Source organism: Mobula hypostoma, chromosome 3 (genome assembly GCF_963921235.1).
Source record: "Mobula hypostoma chromosome 3, sMobHyp1.1, whole genome shotgun sequence".
Lineage (NCBI taxonomy): Eukaryota > Metazoa > Chordata > Chondrichthyes > Myliobatiformes > Myliobatidae > Mobula > Mobula hypostoma.
Genome location: NC_086099.1, coordinates 133859021 through 133877212, shown reverse-complemented (window position 1 = coordinate 133877212; position 18192 = coordinate 133859021). Strand labels below are relative to the sequence as shown.

General features: G+C 39.5%; 1 protein-coding gene across 3 annotated transcripts in view; it reads left to right on the top strand.

The window, feature by feature from the left end:
• Positions 1-18192, top strand: part of LOC134344259 (histone deacetylase 9-like) — a 695601-nt gene that overhangs the window by 61329 nt on the left and 616080 nt on the right. For all 3 annotated transcript variants that reach the window (XM_063043755.1, XM_063043754.1, XM_063043751.1), the window contains exon 2: positions 1860-1997. In XM_063043755.1, coding sequence (XP_062899825.1) covers positions 1976-1997 — 22 coding nt within the window. In that variant the 5' untranslated portion in view covers positions 1860-1975. The remainder of the gene's footprint in view (positions 1-1859; positions 1998-18192) is intronic.

Below are 18192 nucleotides of genomic sequence, written 5' to 3'. Positions count from 1 at the left end.
GAAGCTGTTTCTTAATTTATATATAAATATTTTCAGAATATGCAATTAGATGAAATTCAGTGTTAAATACTTTTAGTATGTTAGACCCAGTCTAACAAGTAGCTAATCAACTAAAGTTGATTAAAATTAATTAAGAGTTTTATAGATTTAAAAGGGTTTTTAGATCTAAACCTAATGGTGTGCCTGAAAACCCTAAAACTGAGATAAAAATTGCTATGCCTTTATTGGTATTCATAATTTGCTTCTGGGAATTTTGTGCAAATATCAGTGTCAAAATATAAATCAATTCCAGTGCACAGTCACAATGACATTAGAGATTGAGGCCTAATATTTAGCATGATGTTTCAATGAAACACTGAAACATAAATCAATAACGGTCAATAAATGGAAAATTAGGGACTTTCCCAGAAATCATAAGATCTGTAGTAAGGAGATTTAAATGAAAAGTCATTCAAAGCATTTCCACTGTTTTTCTTGAATCAGTACGACAGTTTTACTTCAATGTTAAACTTGTCAGTCTGTGACATGCTGGTTTCCCACAAATTCTAAGTTTTCAAAGCATCTCTTCCATTCTTTCCCTCCTCCCTGCTGTTATTGAAATGTTACATGATGAATTTGTATTTCTCCCATTTTGCTGTATCACATCCAGGAGAAGAAATGTATTATAAAGTTCAAGACCCTGAGAATTTAACCAATGATTGGAAGCAGCTGGTACGATTTCCTTGTGCAAAAAGGAAGGAAGACAGAAGATGGGGAATGAAATACCATTTAGTTTAACATTTATTGCTGACATTATGCTAGAGTTAAAAATCAAAGTCCTCCTGGAGGACTATAGCCTTGTCGTGGTTTGGAGGATTGCGTGCCTCATTGACCCGGAGAGCTATCTTAGCTGGAGTCAGGGCTTTATATTTTGGTTCTTCGTTGGGTTAGCCATACCAAATAGGTCAAAGGGCTGATGCCAGACCAAGAGTAGTTCACTGGTCCTCCAGGTTCAAGGGTTCAGCTCAGGGCTAACAACCCTGACTGGTAAAACAAATTTGTTACAGAAACAGCAAGCCTTCTAAATCTGAGTGGCCAAGAACAGATGGATGGAGGACCAGCCTTCATCACTGCCCTGAACACCAGCATGAGTAACAGGCAGTAAGTAAGTGATAATCAAAGTGGTAATAACTAATCATTTCAGGAATCTGATCGTCAACAAGCTAGTCAACATAGTTGAATGGTAAATCATATTTTGCTTGAATTCGTAGATGATTTGACAGGGAGAATTGATAGAGCGGGTCCTGGAAGTATAATGTATTTATATTAGAGGCTGAAGCTTAAATTAAGAGGCCAAGCTTTTGGAGGAAGTGTGTTAGCAGTGATTGAAAATAGGCTTTCACATAGAAAACAGAAAAATGAAATAAATGGTTCTCTCTCACCTTGTGATGGAAGGAGACAACCAGCTATGCACCTCAGAGGTTAATTCTTGGCTCTCAAAATATCATGCTGCATTTTCAACTTTATATATGTGTGAATGCCAAAACAAATGAAATACTTCCCACATTCATCATGTGCACACTTGATTAGCACTGAGAATGTCAATGTCTTTTGTTCTTAAAACATCTGATCTTAAAGAATTTGATATTGCAGTACATCTGTCCAATTTTCAGTTCACTTAAATTACAGTCTGTTTTCCAAGTCTGTATATCTGCAGTAAAATGCATTGCTAACCAATTCAAAGGCATTTTTAAAATATTAAAAATGACCTCTGTTGGCATTCAGTTGGGCAATCAACAATGTTGAAATAAACTCTTATTTTAGATCCATCTGTAAAACAATTTTGTTTTTAAGGGTGACTCTTTATATTTTCCCTTTAGGGTCCTTCTTGGTTTTGTGGTTTTTGTAATGAACAGAGCTTTTGTAGAAGCTGCTACATACTCTGCACCATTGCATAAGAATTCGCTGATCAGAAGTACTCAGTGACAACAGAGTTATGAGTTCTTCAATACGTCCAGGTGAGTAGAATAAGTTTTGTAATTCTTCCATTGTTTTTGTAGATGCTGGTCTTTAAACTTCTTGAAGTTTTAAATCATTTACCTCATAGTTTACATTGTCTGTGTTTTTCTTTGAATGCTTTTCTACCTGGGATTGCCTGTTTTTGTTTTCAAAAATCCCATTGGGATAAATTACAGATTGTGCAACATGAAGTCATATTCACTGTTGGAAGCAAACAAGCACACCCAACTGCATAAGATTACATAGTACTTTATAACTATGTTGTATATTAGTATTTTGTTAAGATTGTGAAGCAGATTAAATCTGAACAATTGTTGCTGGTTAAAAGATTTTGATGCAACTGAGAATTATTGATTGATTTACACACACCATTAGAATGTACAAGATTTTTTTGATCCTTGTATAGATTTAGGTTTATTTCATTGATAGATAAAAGTTATGTTTCTTTATCCATTTGTTGTTAAATATTTTATTTGGCTCAACTCCTGTTTAAGTCAGAAATGAATTAGGTCATGTCTTTATTTCAAATGTGGAGTGGGATTGAGTATTAGGTGCCATATTTATCCATGGTCTAAAGGAAAAAAAGGAAATTGAGGATCTTGTAATATTTGTATTTCTTTTTTCAAAGATGTTATTCCATAGTAAGAGAAATTGGTATACTTATTTGCCCCACTTAAGTTTTTAAACTTTACTAGAGAAATGAACATATTTAGTGAATGATCCTTTACAGAGGTTGAGTGTTGCTGGATTGAATGCAGTGATTATGTTTGTTCTATTTTTTATCAAATGGATGTAAATATTCTTGATGTAACTTATTCATTGATCTCTCTCTCTCTGAAATGTATGCTTAATTTGAAGCTGAGAGTTCCAAGTATCCAAAGTTTTTCATAATGTTGATGGGTAGTATTAAATTTGTAACGTCACATGCAATTATTGTCCAGTTCGCTTAATATTTGTGAATTGTGACAATGTCAGTTATAGTATTAGTCCAGCAAAGTAAAGTTTGTCTAATTAAACTCACTGTGGCGGTTTCTGAAACTAAACTGGAGAATAGCTGGTTATTTTTCAACCAGCGGTAGTATTATGAGTATGAGAACAGTTGGATTGTTGTAAGTTCCATGCATTCACCTGGTACAGTCTATATGTGTCTTCTGTTGTGCACAAGGCAAAAAGGGGATGGGAATTACCATTAGCTTGCCACTTCTGTCCTTAGTTTAATATTTCATTGTCTTCCCTCTCAAGCATCCTGTCCATTTGATTCAGCTTAATTTTCTTATATACTGATGTGAGTGAGGTCAGGGCCTCTGTCGGTCAGAGTTGACCATGGATATTTTGTCCAAGCTCTCTGGATATGCAAGTCTGAGCAGTACGATATGGAGAGCAAGCTGTTACCGATGTAGCAGGCTCCCCCTCTGTGCACAACTGATGGACCCAAAGGAATGACAGTGACTGATACAGTTTGGTACCAGCAGCATCGCAGGGGTTGCCAGTCAGCATTGAGCTCAATGTTGGACTGCCTTAGAGACTCCATCTCTGGAATTTTCCTTTGGGGTTTACTCCCAAAGCTTTCCCCATGAGTGTGTATAGCCGCAAGGTAGCGGAGGTTTGAGGTCAGAGTTTCCCTTTCCCTAGATGAGCTGACGATAATGCCCCGTCTGCCCGAAGCAACTAGTTTTAAGGTGCCTTTGCCCCTTCTCCTGTCAGTGGAACAAACTGGTATAGTGTCGATAAAAGGACACTGATCCTTCGATAGCTATTTCTTGGGCTCACGCAGTGGATGGTACTTGTCATCAAAAGTGGCGCAAGATCCCTCAAAGTTGTCAGTGCTGAAGTTGTAAGTGATCTGAAGTGAGGCTTATATCTGTAGAAGCAGTAACTTCCTTTGCTGGGTAGGAGAATTGTCCCAGCCATTTGGAAAGTAACTAAAAAGAAAGAAAAAATGTTAATGTGACTGTTTTTCTCTATGCCTGCTTTTCCCCCACAGCTAAGCAAGCAGTATAACCTACTTGTTCCATTAATGCAGTTTCTCAAATGAGCTTCACTTGTACACTTGTTCCAGCCACAATCCATGCCCCCTTTGAGAGATGGGTACTGTCTTCAAACAGAGCAATTTGTGCTATCTAATCAATATATTGGCTCTCTGCCGAAGCAACCAGTCTCCAGCAACCAGAACAACATGGTTATTTCTGGGTGGATGTTATCGTTCTGGAAATGACAAATAATATGAATGATGTCTGCCTCCTTCATTCCACTCAACAGATGCACGTTGTCTGGGCATCACAATCCATGCACCTGTTTTTCAGAGTTACTGTTTTTCTCAGTTATGATCGCTTGTTCAGTTCAGGAGTGTTGACTTATGAGATGATAATTCTGTTAAATGAAATGTTTAGTAGTGTTCATGATTATAGTTTTATGTTGTTCAACCTGTCAACAAATTTGATGAGAACTAAATTGCTTCTTGAGGCTTTCTTTAAAAGTGAAGTACATCCTTCCTATTTACACAGCTTTTCCAACACTAGTGAAAAGATAATACTATATCCCACATTCTAGTATTGTTTTTCCTTTTGTGCTATCTTCTTGTACTTATGATCCTTCTGGATGGCGAGCAAAACAAAGTTTTTTACTGTACCTTGGTACATGTGATAACAATAAACCACTTACCAATTAGCATCTTGCTATTGCTGATGTTTCAATTGGTGTAGTATTCTGTACGATGGAGGGAGGATACAAAGCTCCAAACTCAACAACAAATGTTTGTCTCTCTGTATATAATCAACTGAAGGTGACAACATAAGTAACATATTGTAGGTGGTGTAAATTTGAAATTAAACAGAATATATTGGTCAGTCCGAATCAAAGCTGGTGATGGATCAGCATATAGGAGGGAAATTGAAAATCTGGTTGAATGTGCCAGAACAACAAACCCTCGCTCAATGTCAGCAAAACCAAAGTGCTGATTATTGACTACAGGGAGAGGAAACCAAAGGTCCATGAGCCAGTCCTCCCAGGGGGAATCGGAGGTGGAGAGGGTGAGCAACTTCTAAATTCCTTGGGGTTATCATTTCAGAGGATCTGTCCTGGGACCAGCACGAGTGCCATTACAAAGATGGCATGGCAGAGCCTCTGCTTTCTTAGAACATGCGCAGATTCGGCATGTCGTCCAAACCATTGACAAACTTCTGTAGATGCACAGTGGAGAATATCCTGACTGGATGCAGCATGGCCTGGTGTGGAAACACCAATGCCATGAACCGAAAAGCCTGCAAGAAGTAGTGGATTCAGCCTAATCCAACAGGGGAAAAACCCTCCTCTGTACTGGGCACATCTACAAGGAGCACGGCCGCAAGAAACCAGCATCCATCAAAGACCATCCAGGCCATGGTCTCTTCTCACTGCTGCCATCGGGAAGGAAGGTAGTTATTGTGACATCACTGAACCAGCGGAGCTACCTCGTTTCTGTACATCTCCTTGTCACTGTGAAATTCTGCTCATAACAATTGTCATTGTGAATTTATAGATGGTGTTTGAGCTACAGAATCATGGGTATAGAGAGAGTAAAGCAGCAGGCTGAGCACAAATCCTTGAGGTGCGCCTCTGTTGATTGTCAGTGAGGAGGAGATTTTATTTTCAATCTACACTTAACCGCATGGATGTTATCTGTTATTGTCTTACCCTGTTCTACCTCAATGCATTGGTATATGACAAGTTTTTCACTGCATCTCCATATATATGATAATAAAATAACAGTTTCAATTCTGAATGGTACCAGACAATGCTTGATTCTACTTTTAATAAGCACATTTTTGAGTAGTTGTAGCTAGAACTCAGATTTAGTGAAGCACAAATATCTGAGGGTTGTTGCTGGAGGGAATACAGAAATAGAGATAGCTGAGTAAGCTGTTTGGAAATCAGCATAAGAATTTTCAAGTTTTTGCTTAACTTAGAGGAAATGAGGGTCAGTAACCTCATATTCTGTCCCAGTGAAGTCTAAGGTGAGATTGAAGGATAGCATCTCATCCATTAATTAGACAAATACAGATTCCTGGACTCAGCAAGATTCAATAGTTTCAGACAGTGATTGAACTATTCACATTTACATTTCTTGTAGACTCACTTGCGAATAGGATGAGCTTAGTGGGGTGATTAGCATAAGTAAATTGACCATAGTCTGATCCATGATGCTTTTTAATACTATGATGCTTCTATCCTGTAAGCACTGCCTTTTACCTTTGCTCCATCATTTCTTTTGTCATTTGATCTTTGCTGCATTCTACTTAATCAGTGGGCCTTCCATTTTGTTCTTTCCTCACTCCAATGTTCTTTTCCAGAGAAAAGATCTTTTTACCTCAAGCTTTCTGCAGTTCTGATCAAAGATCATTGACAAGATATATTAACTCTGGATTTTTGATGCCTCTGAGTACGTCAGCACTTTCTGTTTTTATTATATCATTTAGACTCATTCCAATCCAAAAGTATTGCAGAACTAAACTGGTTTAAATTCAGCAGTAATAATATAAGTTTGCACTGGAATAATTCGGAATGTAAATCTACTACTGACTTCTGTGTAAATGAGGCTTGAATTTGTTGTCTCTTTATGTAGGTTGATTAAGCCTGCTTAGATATATATTTTAATTAAAAAAAAGTCAAATCACAGACAAGACAAAATCTGCAGATGCTGGAAATCTAAGCAACACAACACTGAAACATCGACTGTTGACTCTTTTCCGTAAATGCTGCCTGGTCTGCGGAGTTCCTCCAGCATTTTGTATGTGTTGCCTTAATTTATTTGCAAACATTTAACAAATTGATTGGAAAAACTGCTGCTCTGGGTAATGCTGAGTTTTTTGAAGATTTTTTATCAGTATCAATCATTAACACATGTAACGGAAAGCTCTATTACCATTCCTAACCTGGGTCTTGTCGGTTGGAGGAAATTTTACAGATTCTGAAAGTTGCTCACCCTGCAATACCTCATATTGGTTTACCCAACAAACTTGAGTGTAGCTGGCTTGTGGAAATCACTACAAATAATGGTTTCAATATCTTTGTATATTTAGGGAGACTTAATTTATATACATCTTGATCAGTAGGCGGAAATGTGGTTTTATACTTCCTATTCATTCCAGGATTTATCTTGAACCTGGATCAATTTAAGCTTAACGGCTAATAACTAATGATGAATTTGTTCAAGGTTCTTTTTGAACCTGTTAGCCGGGTTGTACTAGAATAGGTTCAGCACAATATTCATTGAAATAATTATCTTCATGCACGTGTGTACTCACAATACAACTCATCTAGGTTCTCTGTATGTTCTTATATATTAATAAAATCTGTTGCTTTTCCATTTCCATGTGTATAAACTGCACAAATCTGTGAGACTATTAACATTTTGCTAAGCATGCTGTCAGCCAACTCTCAGCTAGCGACAGTTTTCCTTTGTGATTCTGTAGTGGGTAAGGAGCAGGGGTTGAATAGACCAGAGTAGGGGATGAAATATGCTTAATAATACCCAGACATATAATTCTACCACATCCAGTAAACACCCATAACGTAGATACTGTAAAAGTAAAGTTTTCCACTTGTGAGGCACGTACATAAGCCACAATCTAAACTGTAAATTCAATTGGCAGTAATAAATTACAATCTTGATGCAGTAACTGCAAAATAAAATTACGGAGGCTGATGATCAGAATGAAAATTGTGATGCTGAGTTCTCCCACACATCTCTCTGAACTGTTAGAGAGAATTGCAGTCAAAAACACACAGAAGTTCTGCAAATTTGGATAATAGGCAGTCTAAAGTCCAATCTGTTGTCTTTCTTATGTTTGTTTTACTTCCACATTTATTGGTAACTTAGGGAGAAATAAACTTATTTTAGCATTTACCTTTTTCTTTTAACACACATTATTTACTTTAATTAGTCCTGGTCCTTAAAGACAAATGCAAACACGAGGAATTCTGCAGATGCTAGAAATTCAAGCAACACGTCAAAGTTGCTGGTGAACGCAGCAGGCCAGGCAGCATCTCTAGGAAGAGGTACAGTCGACGTTTCCGACGGTACAGTTAGTCCTGATGAAGGGTCTCGGCCCGAAACGTCGACTGTACCTCTTCCTGGAGATGCTGCCTGGCCTGCTGCGTTCACCAGCAACTTTGATGTGTGTTGCAGTAAAGACAAATGTTCAGGTTGTTCGATCCAATAAATGCAAGCACCTTATTGCTGACATTATAGCCAGCTACTAACTCTAAAGGGTTTAATAATACACCAGCAGATTTCCCAATGCAGTGAATCAGAGGTCATGTTTTTCATAATAGGGATCTCATGAATAAAGTGTGATAGGCAAAGAGGGAAGTGTGACTGATAATGGAAGTGGTTTATGGAGCACATTTTTAAGGTGGTTTTGGAGAAGTTGGGTGCTCTTATTTTAAAAATAATGAGGCAAAAGAGTTCAGAAAATGAATTAAAATTTTCATTTCTCTTTATGAGTTGTGGCAGGAGACTTTACACGTAGCAACACCATGAATGTATTTTCTGGGAGAATCATATTTTCCAGTTGTACTTCGGTGAAGAAACATTTATATTGACAGGTTAAATGTGGAAAAACTAAAGCAAGAATTGTGATAATCTTCAGACGATTAGACTTTGGAGTAGAATTAGGCCACATGGCCCATCGACTCTGCTCCACCATTCCATCATGGCTGATTTATTATACCTTTCAACCTCATTCTCCACCTTACCTTTGACACCGTGACTAACCAAGAACTCATCAACCTCCCTTTATACTTAATGACTTGTCCTCCACAACCATCCGTGGTAATGAACTCCACAGATTCACCACCCTCTGACTAAAGAATTACCTTCTCATCTCTGTTCTAAATGGATGCCCCTCTATTCTTAGATGGTGTCCTCTGGTCTTACACTCCCCCACTCTGGGAAACTTTGTCTAGGCCTTTCAATATACAATAGGTTTCAATGAGATTCCCCCTCATTCTTTTAAATTCCTTTGAGTACAGACCCAGAGCTATCAAATGCTCCTCATGCATTAACTCTTTTATTCCCACAATCATACTCGTGAAACTCCTCTGGATCCTTTCCAATGCCAGTGCATCTTTTCTTACATAAGGGGCACAAAACTGCTTATAATAGTCCAAATACAGTCTGACCAATGCTTTACAAAGCCTCAGCATCACAGCATTGCTCTTACATTCTAAAGCATCAAAATGAATGCTGACATTGCATTTGCTTTTCTTACCACCAACTCAACCTGCAAATTAACCTTAAGGGAACCCTGCTTTTATATCTACTACCAAAGCCACTTCATTGCCTATTCTCCTAATTTCCTCAACTCTACTTGTCCCATTTATCTATCACTGTATCATCTGCAAACTTGGCCACAAAGCCATCAATTCCACATCAGATCATTGACATATAAAGTGAAAAGAAGTGGTCTCAATACTGACCCTCATGGAACACCACTAGTCGCTGGCAGCCATTCAGAATAGGCTCCCTTTAGTCTGATTCGTTGCCTCCTGCCAATTAGCCAATCTTCTATCCATGCTAGTAACTTTTCTGTAATAGCACATGGACTCTTAAATTGTTAAGCAGCCAGTCTCATGTGTGGCACCTTGTCAAAGGTCTTCTGAAAATCGAATATACGAACAACATTCAATGACTCTCCTATGTCTGTCTTGCCAGTAATTTCCTCAAAGAATTCCAACAGATTTGTCAAGCAAGATTTCGTTTTGATGAAACCATGCAGATTTTGGACAATTTTATCATGTGCCACCAAGTACCTGAAACCTCATCCTTAACAATGGACTCCAATAATCTTCCCAACCACTGAATTCAGGCTAACAGGCCAATAATTTCCCATCTTCTGCTTCCCTCCCTTTGTAAACAGTGGAGTGGCATTTGCAATGTTCCAGTCTTCCAGGACCATTCCAGAATCTAATGATTCTTGAATGATCATTTCTAATGCCTTCCAAATCTCCTCAGCTTGTTCTTTCTGAAGCTGGGGTGTAGACTATCTGGTCCAGGCAACTTATTTACCCTCGGAACTTAAAATTTCTGAAAAATCTTCTCTCTAGTAATAGCAACTACACTCATATCTGTCCTCTGACACTCACAAATTTCTGGCATACTGCTGGTGTTTTCCACAGTGAAGACTGACACAAAATACTTATTCTGTTTGTCTGCCATTTCTTTGTCCCCTATTACTATCTCTCCAGCATCATTTTCCAGCGGTCTAATATCTACTCTTGCCCCTCTTTTATTCTTTATATATATGTAAGAAAAAAGCTTTTGTTATCCCTTTGATATTTTTGGCTAGTTTACCTTTGAGCTCAGAAAAACATTTTAACCAAGAGGGTCTGTGGAGAAACGCCCTCAAATTTGGTGGCCTCTGAGTTGGGTCTGCATTCAAACTGCTGCTGAGGATAAACATAACTATAACTTATGGATCAATCTCATACCCAATCACAGGATTTAGGTGAGGCTGGTCACAACTTCAACACAGCACTCAAACTTTCTTGCTGTATTATTACACAAGAATGGAGCTAATTTTCAGGGCAAATGGGAAACTATCACTTTCTCTGCAGGATCGAAGTCTCCTCAACTACAGTCATGGAATTGCAGGACACAGGTGACTCTGCATTTGTGTATTCATTCATTTTTACATGGATACTGCACATTTATACATCATCTCAATGTTAAGACCATAAGTTATAAGAACATTATAAGGCTGTTCAGCTCGCATGTCTGGTCCATCATTCAATCATGGCTGATTTGTTTTATTTAACCTAATTCTCCCACCTTCACCCACAACCCTTAACCACTTCATCAATCAAGAAACTACCACTTTCTGCCTTAAGTCTACCCAGTACCTTGGCCTTCATTTTCCTCTATAGCAATTAATACTGCAGATTCACCACACTCTAGCTCAAGGAATTCCTCCTTGTTTCAGTTTCAAAGGAGGTTGTGTTTTCAGATCCTGGACTTTTCCATTAATGGAAACATCCTCTCCATATCCACTAGCGAGCACTGTGAGGGTCATGTTTTTTGACTGCTCCAGTGCGTTCAACACCATCCGCCTTGCTCTGCTGGGGGAGAAGCTGACAGCGATGCAGGTGGATGCTTCCCTGGTATCATGGATTCTTGATTACCTGACTGGCAGACCACAGTACGTGTGCTTGCAACACTGTGTGTCCGACAGAGTGATCAGCAGCACTGGGGCCCCACAGGGGACTGTCTTGTCTTCCTTTCTCTTCACCATTTACACCTCGGACTTCAACTACTGCATGGAGTCTTGTCATCTTCAGAAGTTTTCAGATGACTCTGCCATAGTTGGATGCATCAGCAAGGGAGATGAGGCTGAGTACAGGGCTATGGTAGGAAACTTTGTCACATGGTGTGAGCAGAATTATCTTCAGCTTAATGTGAAAAAGACTAAGGAGCTGGTGGTAGACCTGAGGAGAGCTAAGGTACCAGTGACCCCTGTTTCCATCCAGGGGGTCAGTGTGGACTTGGTGGAGGATTACCAATACCTGGGGATACGAATTGACGATAAACTGGACTGGTCAAAGAACACTGAGGCTGTCTACAAGAAGGGTCAGAGCCGTCTCTATTTCCTGAGGAGACTGAGGTCCTTCAACATCTGCCAGACGATGCTGAGGATGTTCTACGAGTCTGTGGTGGCCAGTGCTATCATGTTTGCTGTTGTGTGCTGGGGCAGCAGGTTGAGGGTAGCAGACACCAACAGAATCAACAAACTCATTCGTAAGACCAGTGATGTTGTGGGGATGGGACTGGACTCTCTTACGGTGGTGTCTGAAAAGAGGATGCTGTCCAAGTTGCATGCCGTCTTGGACAATGTCTCCCATCCACTGCATAATGTACTGGGTGGGCACAGGAGTACATTCAGCCAGAGACTCATTCCACCGAGATGCAACACAAAGCGTCATAGGAAGTCATTTCTGCCTGTGGCCATCAAACTTTACAACTCCTCCCTTGGAGGGTCAGACACCCTGAGCCCATAGGCTGGTCCTGAACTTACTCCATAATTTACTGGCATAATTTACATATTACTATTTAACTATTTATGGTTTCATTACTATTTATTATTTATGGTGCAACTGTAACGAAAACCAATTTCCTCCGGGATCAATAAAGTATGATTATGAATATCCAGGTCTTTCAGTATCCAGTAGGTTTTAGTGAGATTTCCCCTCATTCTACTGCCCTCTATCAAGTTCAGGGCCCAGAGTCATCAAACACCCCTCATACAGCGTTTCATTCCTGGGATGTTCTTGTGATGTTCTGTGGCCCATTTTCAGGGCAAGCACATCTTCCCTTAGATACCGTCCAGAAAATTACTCACGATATTCGAAATGCAGTCTTAATAATGTCTTAGAAAGCTTCAGCTGTACAACATTGCTTTTAAGGCTTAAAAATTAGCTTTATTTGTCACATGTGCATTGAAACATACAGCGAGCTGTGTTGTTTCCATCAAATCAGCAAAGTCTGTGCTGAACAGCCCGCAAGTGTCACCATGCTTCCCGCAGCAGCACAGCGTGCCCACAACTCACGGACTCTAACCATACGTGTTTGGGTTGTGGGAGGAACCCCTACACTGGAGGAAACCCACATGGTCATGGCAAGAAAGTACAAACTCCTTACATACAGTAACAGTGAAAGTGTTACACTTATCATTATGCTACCGAGCTGCCCCCACTATATTTCATACAGTGTTACTGTCTAGTACTTTCAACATAAATTGTAAAATTCCATTTGCTTTCGTTACTGCTAACTCAAACTGTAAGCTAACCTTAAGGGATTTCTGAAACAAGACTCCCAAGTCCCAGAGATGTTGGCATCTCTTATTAGGGTTGCATTATTTTTTTAAAAACTCAATCACTCAATGTTTCAGTCATTTAGAGACCATTTACTTTTCACATTATATTTTGTTTGAAATAAAATCTTCTGTGCAAGCCACTACATAAAATATCTGGATCAGGTACCTGATATTTTCCATGCTAGAAGTTAATCTGAAATTCATGTTACAGAAACCACTTGCCTCCTTCCTTGATCCCCAGACTGTCTATAATTTATAGTGTTATGTGTGATGAGGAAATATGGCTACTATTGGATAGGGAAAGCAATAAGAATTGTAAATATAGATCAAACCTTTCAACATCTAAAATACATGTTCAGGATTAATATTTTGGGATAAGCAATCCTGCAAAATGTTAATAAATGTTAGTACATCATTACTGATCAATGGTGTAGATTTCATATTCTGCAGTTCTGGACTCCAACTAGATGCACAATATCTTAAAAATCTGGCCTGTCAATCGCCCCCAAAGTTTTGTGCATTTAAGTAAAATTGATTCTCATTCTTTTCTCAGTTAATTCCCCCAGCCCAAGACAAACTGTAATTGTGACTTTATACAGCATTGACTCCTGTGGAAATGTATCATCCTCTGGTTCAGTGACCAAAAATGCAACACATTATTTCAGATGAGGTGTCAAGAGCCCATTACAATCTCAGACTTCCGTGCCTAATAATGCAATTTTGCAGCAGTGAAGTTCATTATATGCCTGCCTTGCCTTCCTAATTACTTGCTGAACCTGCATGTTTGCTTCACATCTCAACAGCCCACAGAGAGTGATCCCTCTCTTTACTTGTAACTACAAGTTTCTTTTCTATTCTTATGGCAGGTAACATCACATTTTTCCATATTACACTCCATCTGCCACCTTCTTGCTCATTTGCTTAAGCTGTTCATGCCCCTTAATTACCTTTTGTGTACTATCCTGTAAAAAAAGTTTGAAAATCCGCATGCAATTTATTCACCAGCATATTAGTGTCAGCCTTGGACTTTAGATAGCTTGCTTTCTGCCTTGTGAAATATTTGGCATTGAATGTGTTTCTAATTGGCGTACTCTCAGAAAACTCCCCACAGGATTTTTCTGTACATGTAAGAATTAAGATTAGTCTTTTTCTTCTCCTGATTGTGGTCTATGTTGTGCCTTAAAAAAGTATTCAGCCCCCACAACTATTTTCACATTTTACTGTCTCCTTTTCTAAATTTAAAATATGTTGAAGTAGGAATTTTTTGAGCTAATCTACAAAATATTGTGCATTATGTCAGATCAAAAGAAAAATTGCAAACCTTGTCAACAATTTACTAAAAATTAAAAACCAAAATTGCGAGGTTGAAAAAATATTCAACCCCTTTGTAATTACTATGCTAATGTTTCTCAGGTGCAATATATTATTTTACCAACTCACCCAATTCGTTAATGGAGAAAATTGGAGGATCACCAGTTTTCAATGAATTAATCAGAATAAAAACACCCTCTCTCTGTGAAGTCCAACAATAAGGTAGATTTTCTTCAGGTCAAACCAAAATAAAGACAAAAGAGTATTCAAGATAAATCAGGGAAATCGTCATAGAGAAACACCAATCTGGAGAAGGATGCAAGACCATCTCAAAGGCAATGAAGATACCTCAGAGCTCAGTGCGGTCCAATGTGGGGGAATAAAATGAAATCACAGCCTCACGTGCTTAGGTTAGGTAGCCCCTCTGTATTGCAGAAATCAGTAGCTGTAACTGGAGATGAACTTCATTGCTCCATAATCTCTAAGGTAGGCTTGCACTAAAAGGGAACTGTGTCAAGGAAGAAGCACCAGCTAAATAAGCATATCCTTGCATGAAAGGACATTGCAAAGCATCACTTCGAAGAAACTGTGGTTGTGTTTTGTTCTGTTTTTCGTTGGTGTCTGCTCTCACCGTACAAAAGGGGCAACACCTTTCTGTCCCTTGTTAGGGCGGGAGAGAGCCTGTGGCATGTTGGAATTGTCAGGCGAAAAATTAGTTCTTGGACTGCAAATCATGGTCTCTCTGGAGCTTTGCTATTGCATGTTTGTTGGCTGTGGGTGCTAATGTTTCCTACTGAAATAAAGGGGGGGGGATGGGTTGATGCTTTACTGCTACTTGTGAATGTGAGGGGGGAGAGGGGGCTCTGGGGTTTGCTATCATTCATTCTTTGAGGTTCTCTTTTGTTTTCGTGGATGTCTGTAAAGACCAAGAATTTCAGGTTGTATACTGTATACATTCTCTAATATTAAATGGAGCTATTAAACCATTGGAGCTCTTGTGGTCAGATGAGACTAAAGTGGAATAATATGGCATCAATGCTAAACAGTACATGTGGCGTAAATCTAACATTGCGCATCTGCCAGGCCACACCATCCCTACTGTAAAGTATGGTGAAGGTATGGTGAAGTATCATGCTATGATGACGCTTTTCAGCATAAGGATTGGAAGTCTGGTCAAAATGATGGGAAGCTGAATGCTGCTAAATACCTAGAGATCCCGAATAAAAACTTGCTAGTCTCTGCCAGAAAGCTCAAACTGGGGAGGAAGTTTGTCTTTCAGCACGAAAATGACCCGAAGCACACTGCCAGAGCAACCATGGAATGGCTTCAAATGAAGAAAATTGTTGCCCTTGAGTGGCCCCGTCAGAGTCCTGACCTTAACCCAATCGAACATCTCTAGCAAGACCTTAAGACTGCTTCCCAACTAACCTGGCACAGCTTAAGCAATTTTGCGAAATGGGCAAATCTTGCTCCATCACATAGTGCAAAGCTAAAAGAGACTTATCAAAAAAAGAGTACTGGCTGTAGTAGTTGGAGTGGTGGTTCAACTAAGTACTAAGCAAAGGGGGATGAATACTTTTGGATTGCTGACATTACAGTTTTTGAATTTTTAGTTTTCCTTGGTTTTTGGGCTCTGCTGTGGGGCGGGGGGAGAGACAAGTGATTCACAATTAAAAATTCTCACTGAAATTGATCAGAGGCCCTCATTGTACTACACATTTATCTCAGCAAAGGGTTGGGGGCTGAATACATTTTCAAGATACTGTAGATGTATTATGTGCCTCGATGATGTATTTTCAGACTGATCACCAAATACTTACACCAAAAAGCATATTGTGTATGCAGAATGGCTAAGCAAGACATCCCTACAGGTAACCAATTTCTATTGAACAAGGTTTGTTCTAAAATATCAGAAAGATAGAAATCTTAATTATGTATACTATGAGCCAGGTCATGTTGTGTAACATTCTGTCACAAGTTATGAACTTCTCTGTACATGTGGTCAAAATAAGTCCAAGACAACCTTCTGCTGGTCAGACAATGGTGCATCAGTTCTGTCATTGAGCACAGTGGTGCTGTAATGACTCAGTGGCTGGGTGTACCTCAAATTCAAACCCAACTTTAGGTCATGGATGGCTGTTGTATGAACAATAACCCAATTTGTATGGGGTCACTGACACTGTATAAAAAGGGAAGTACTCTAATTATTTTTGCTTTAGTTTTTACTTTTTGTTGCTTTGTTTTTAATTATGTCAATTAATGGGGAAAGGGATTACTCTGTAAAGTATTAAGGATTGAATGGGCTAAACACCTCAGGAAATACCTCTTGCTATCAAAAATATCTAAAATCTGAGTTGGAGGTAATTAAAAACATTTGCAGATGACAAAAAAAAGATGGTAGATGGTGACGAAGGATATCCAAAATGACAGGGGGACCCTGATCAGCAAGGTCAGTGGACAGGGAATGCCTTTCAGTTTGGTGAGTGGTAACTATTGTATTCTGGGAAGTCAACCCATGGTAGGACTTAAGGCTGATTTATACTTGTGCGTCAACTTGACGCCATAGGTACGGCATAGCCGCGAACCCTACAAAGCGCCTACGCAGATCCCTATGCCGATCCGTATGCCGTAGCCTGATGCGCACCTCTCCCAAAATGTAACTACGCGTCGCAGCAACGCAGACGGCAACAACTATGATTGGTCCGCCTGGTAGCATCGCATTTCCTCCTATGCTGCAATAGCTTCCCATTGGGCGACTGAAAGGTAGGGAAGGAACTCTGGCTGCAATGTTTTTCATAAAGCTATACAGTCCTCCGAAATTATGGAGGACACATTTCGCTTTTATGAAAAAAGACACTCGTTTTAAACTTGTCTACCCTGAGAAAGACTACCATGACCATGAAGCCTCGCGCAGGCAGGTGTGTGCGCATGCATGACGTGCCAGAATTGTAGAGCGATGTAGACACACCAACGCACAAGTATAAATGCTCACAATGCGTGTAGACCACTTGATTAGGTTACGGCATCGAGTTGACGCACAAGTATAAATAAGCCTTACAGTGAACAGTAAGGCCCCAGGGCATGCTGGAGAAGAAAGTGATCTTGAAGTACAAGTACATTAAAAGTGGGGTCACAGGTAGACTGGGTGGTGAGATGAAATTTGGCTTTCTGGTCTTCATCTGATAGGGCCGGGTCATTATGTTTCAGCTGTACAAAACACTGAGAACACACTTGGAGTTGGTTATTCTGTTATTGGAAAGACACCATTAAGCTGGAAAGAATATATGAAAATATTGCCAGAACTGAATTATAAGGAGAAGTTGGGCAGGCTAGGGAAAGTCCTTGGAGCACAGGAGATTGAGGAGTGACTTTAGAGGTGTTAAGATCATGGCAGGTGCAGATAAATTGAAAGCAGTCTTTTTCTTCAGGAAATGGAAATCAACATAAAAAAAAATAGAGGTTTAAGGTCATTGAGGAAAGACTTAAAAGGAAATTGAGAGAAAGCTCCATCACACAGAGTTGGAAGCTAGAAAGTAGTGGAGGTACAATAACATTTAAGAAACATTTGGACAGATAAACTATCCTATCACTATAGTAGTTAACAGTATAGTATACCTGTTAACAGGATGAATGGCCACAGGGCAACACCACTCTGACTACCTACTCTGCTTTTCCTGGTCGTCATACATGTCTGTAGACTTCACCTTGAGTGTGACCAATTTACTAAAATTCTAATATATGATATCTGCAGTCTCCTAGATGGCCTTAATTATTTGTTTTTATTTACTTATTGAGGTTGTGTGGAATAGGCCCATCTGGCCCTTCAAGCCACACCACCCAGAAATCCTCGATTTAATCCTAGACTAACATAGGACAACTTGCAATAACTGATTAACATACCAACTGGTATATCTTTAGACTGTGGGAGTAAACTGTACTGTAAAGCATTGTGCTAAACACTCCGTTACTGTACCACCCCACATATATCCACGTCCAACTACTTGACCTAGTTTGTCAGGAGCCGCAACTCGGTGCG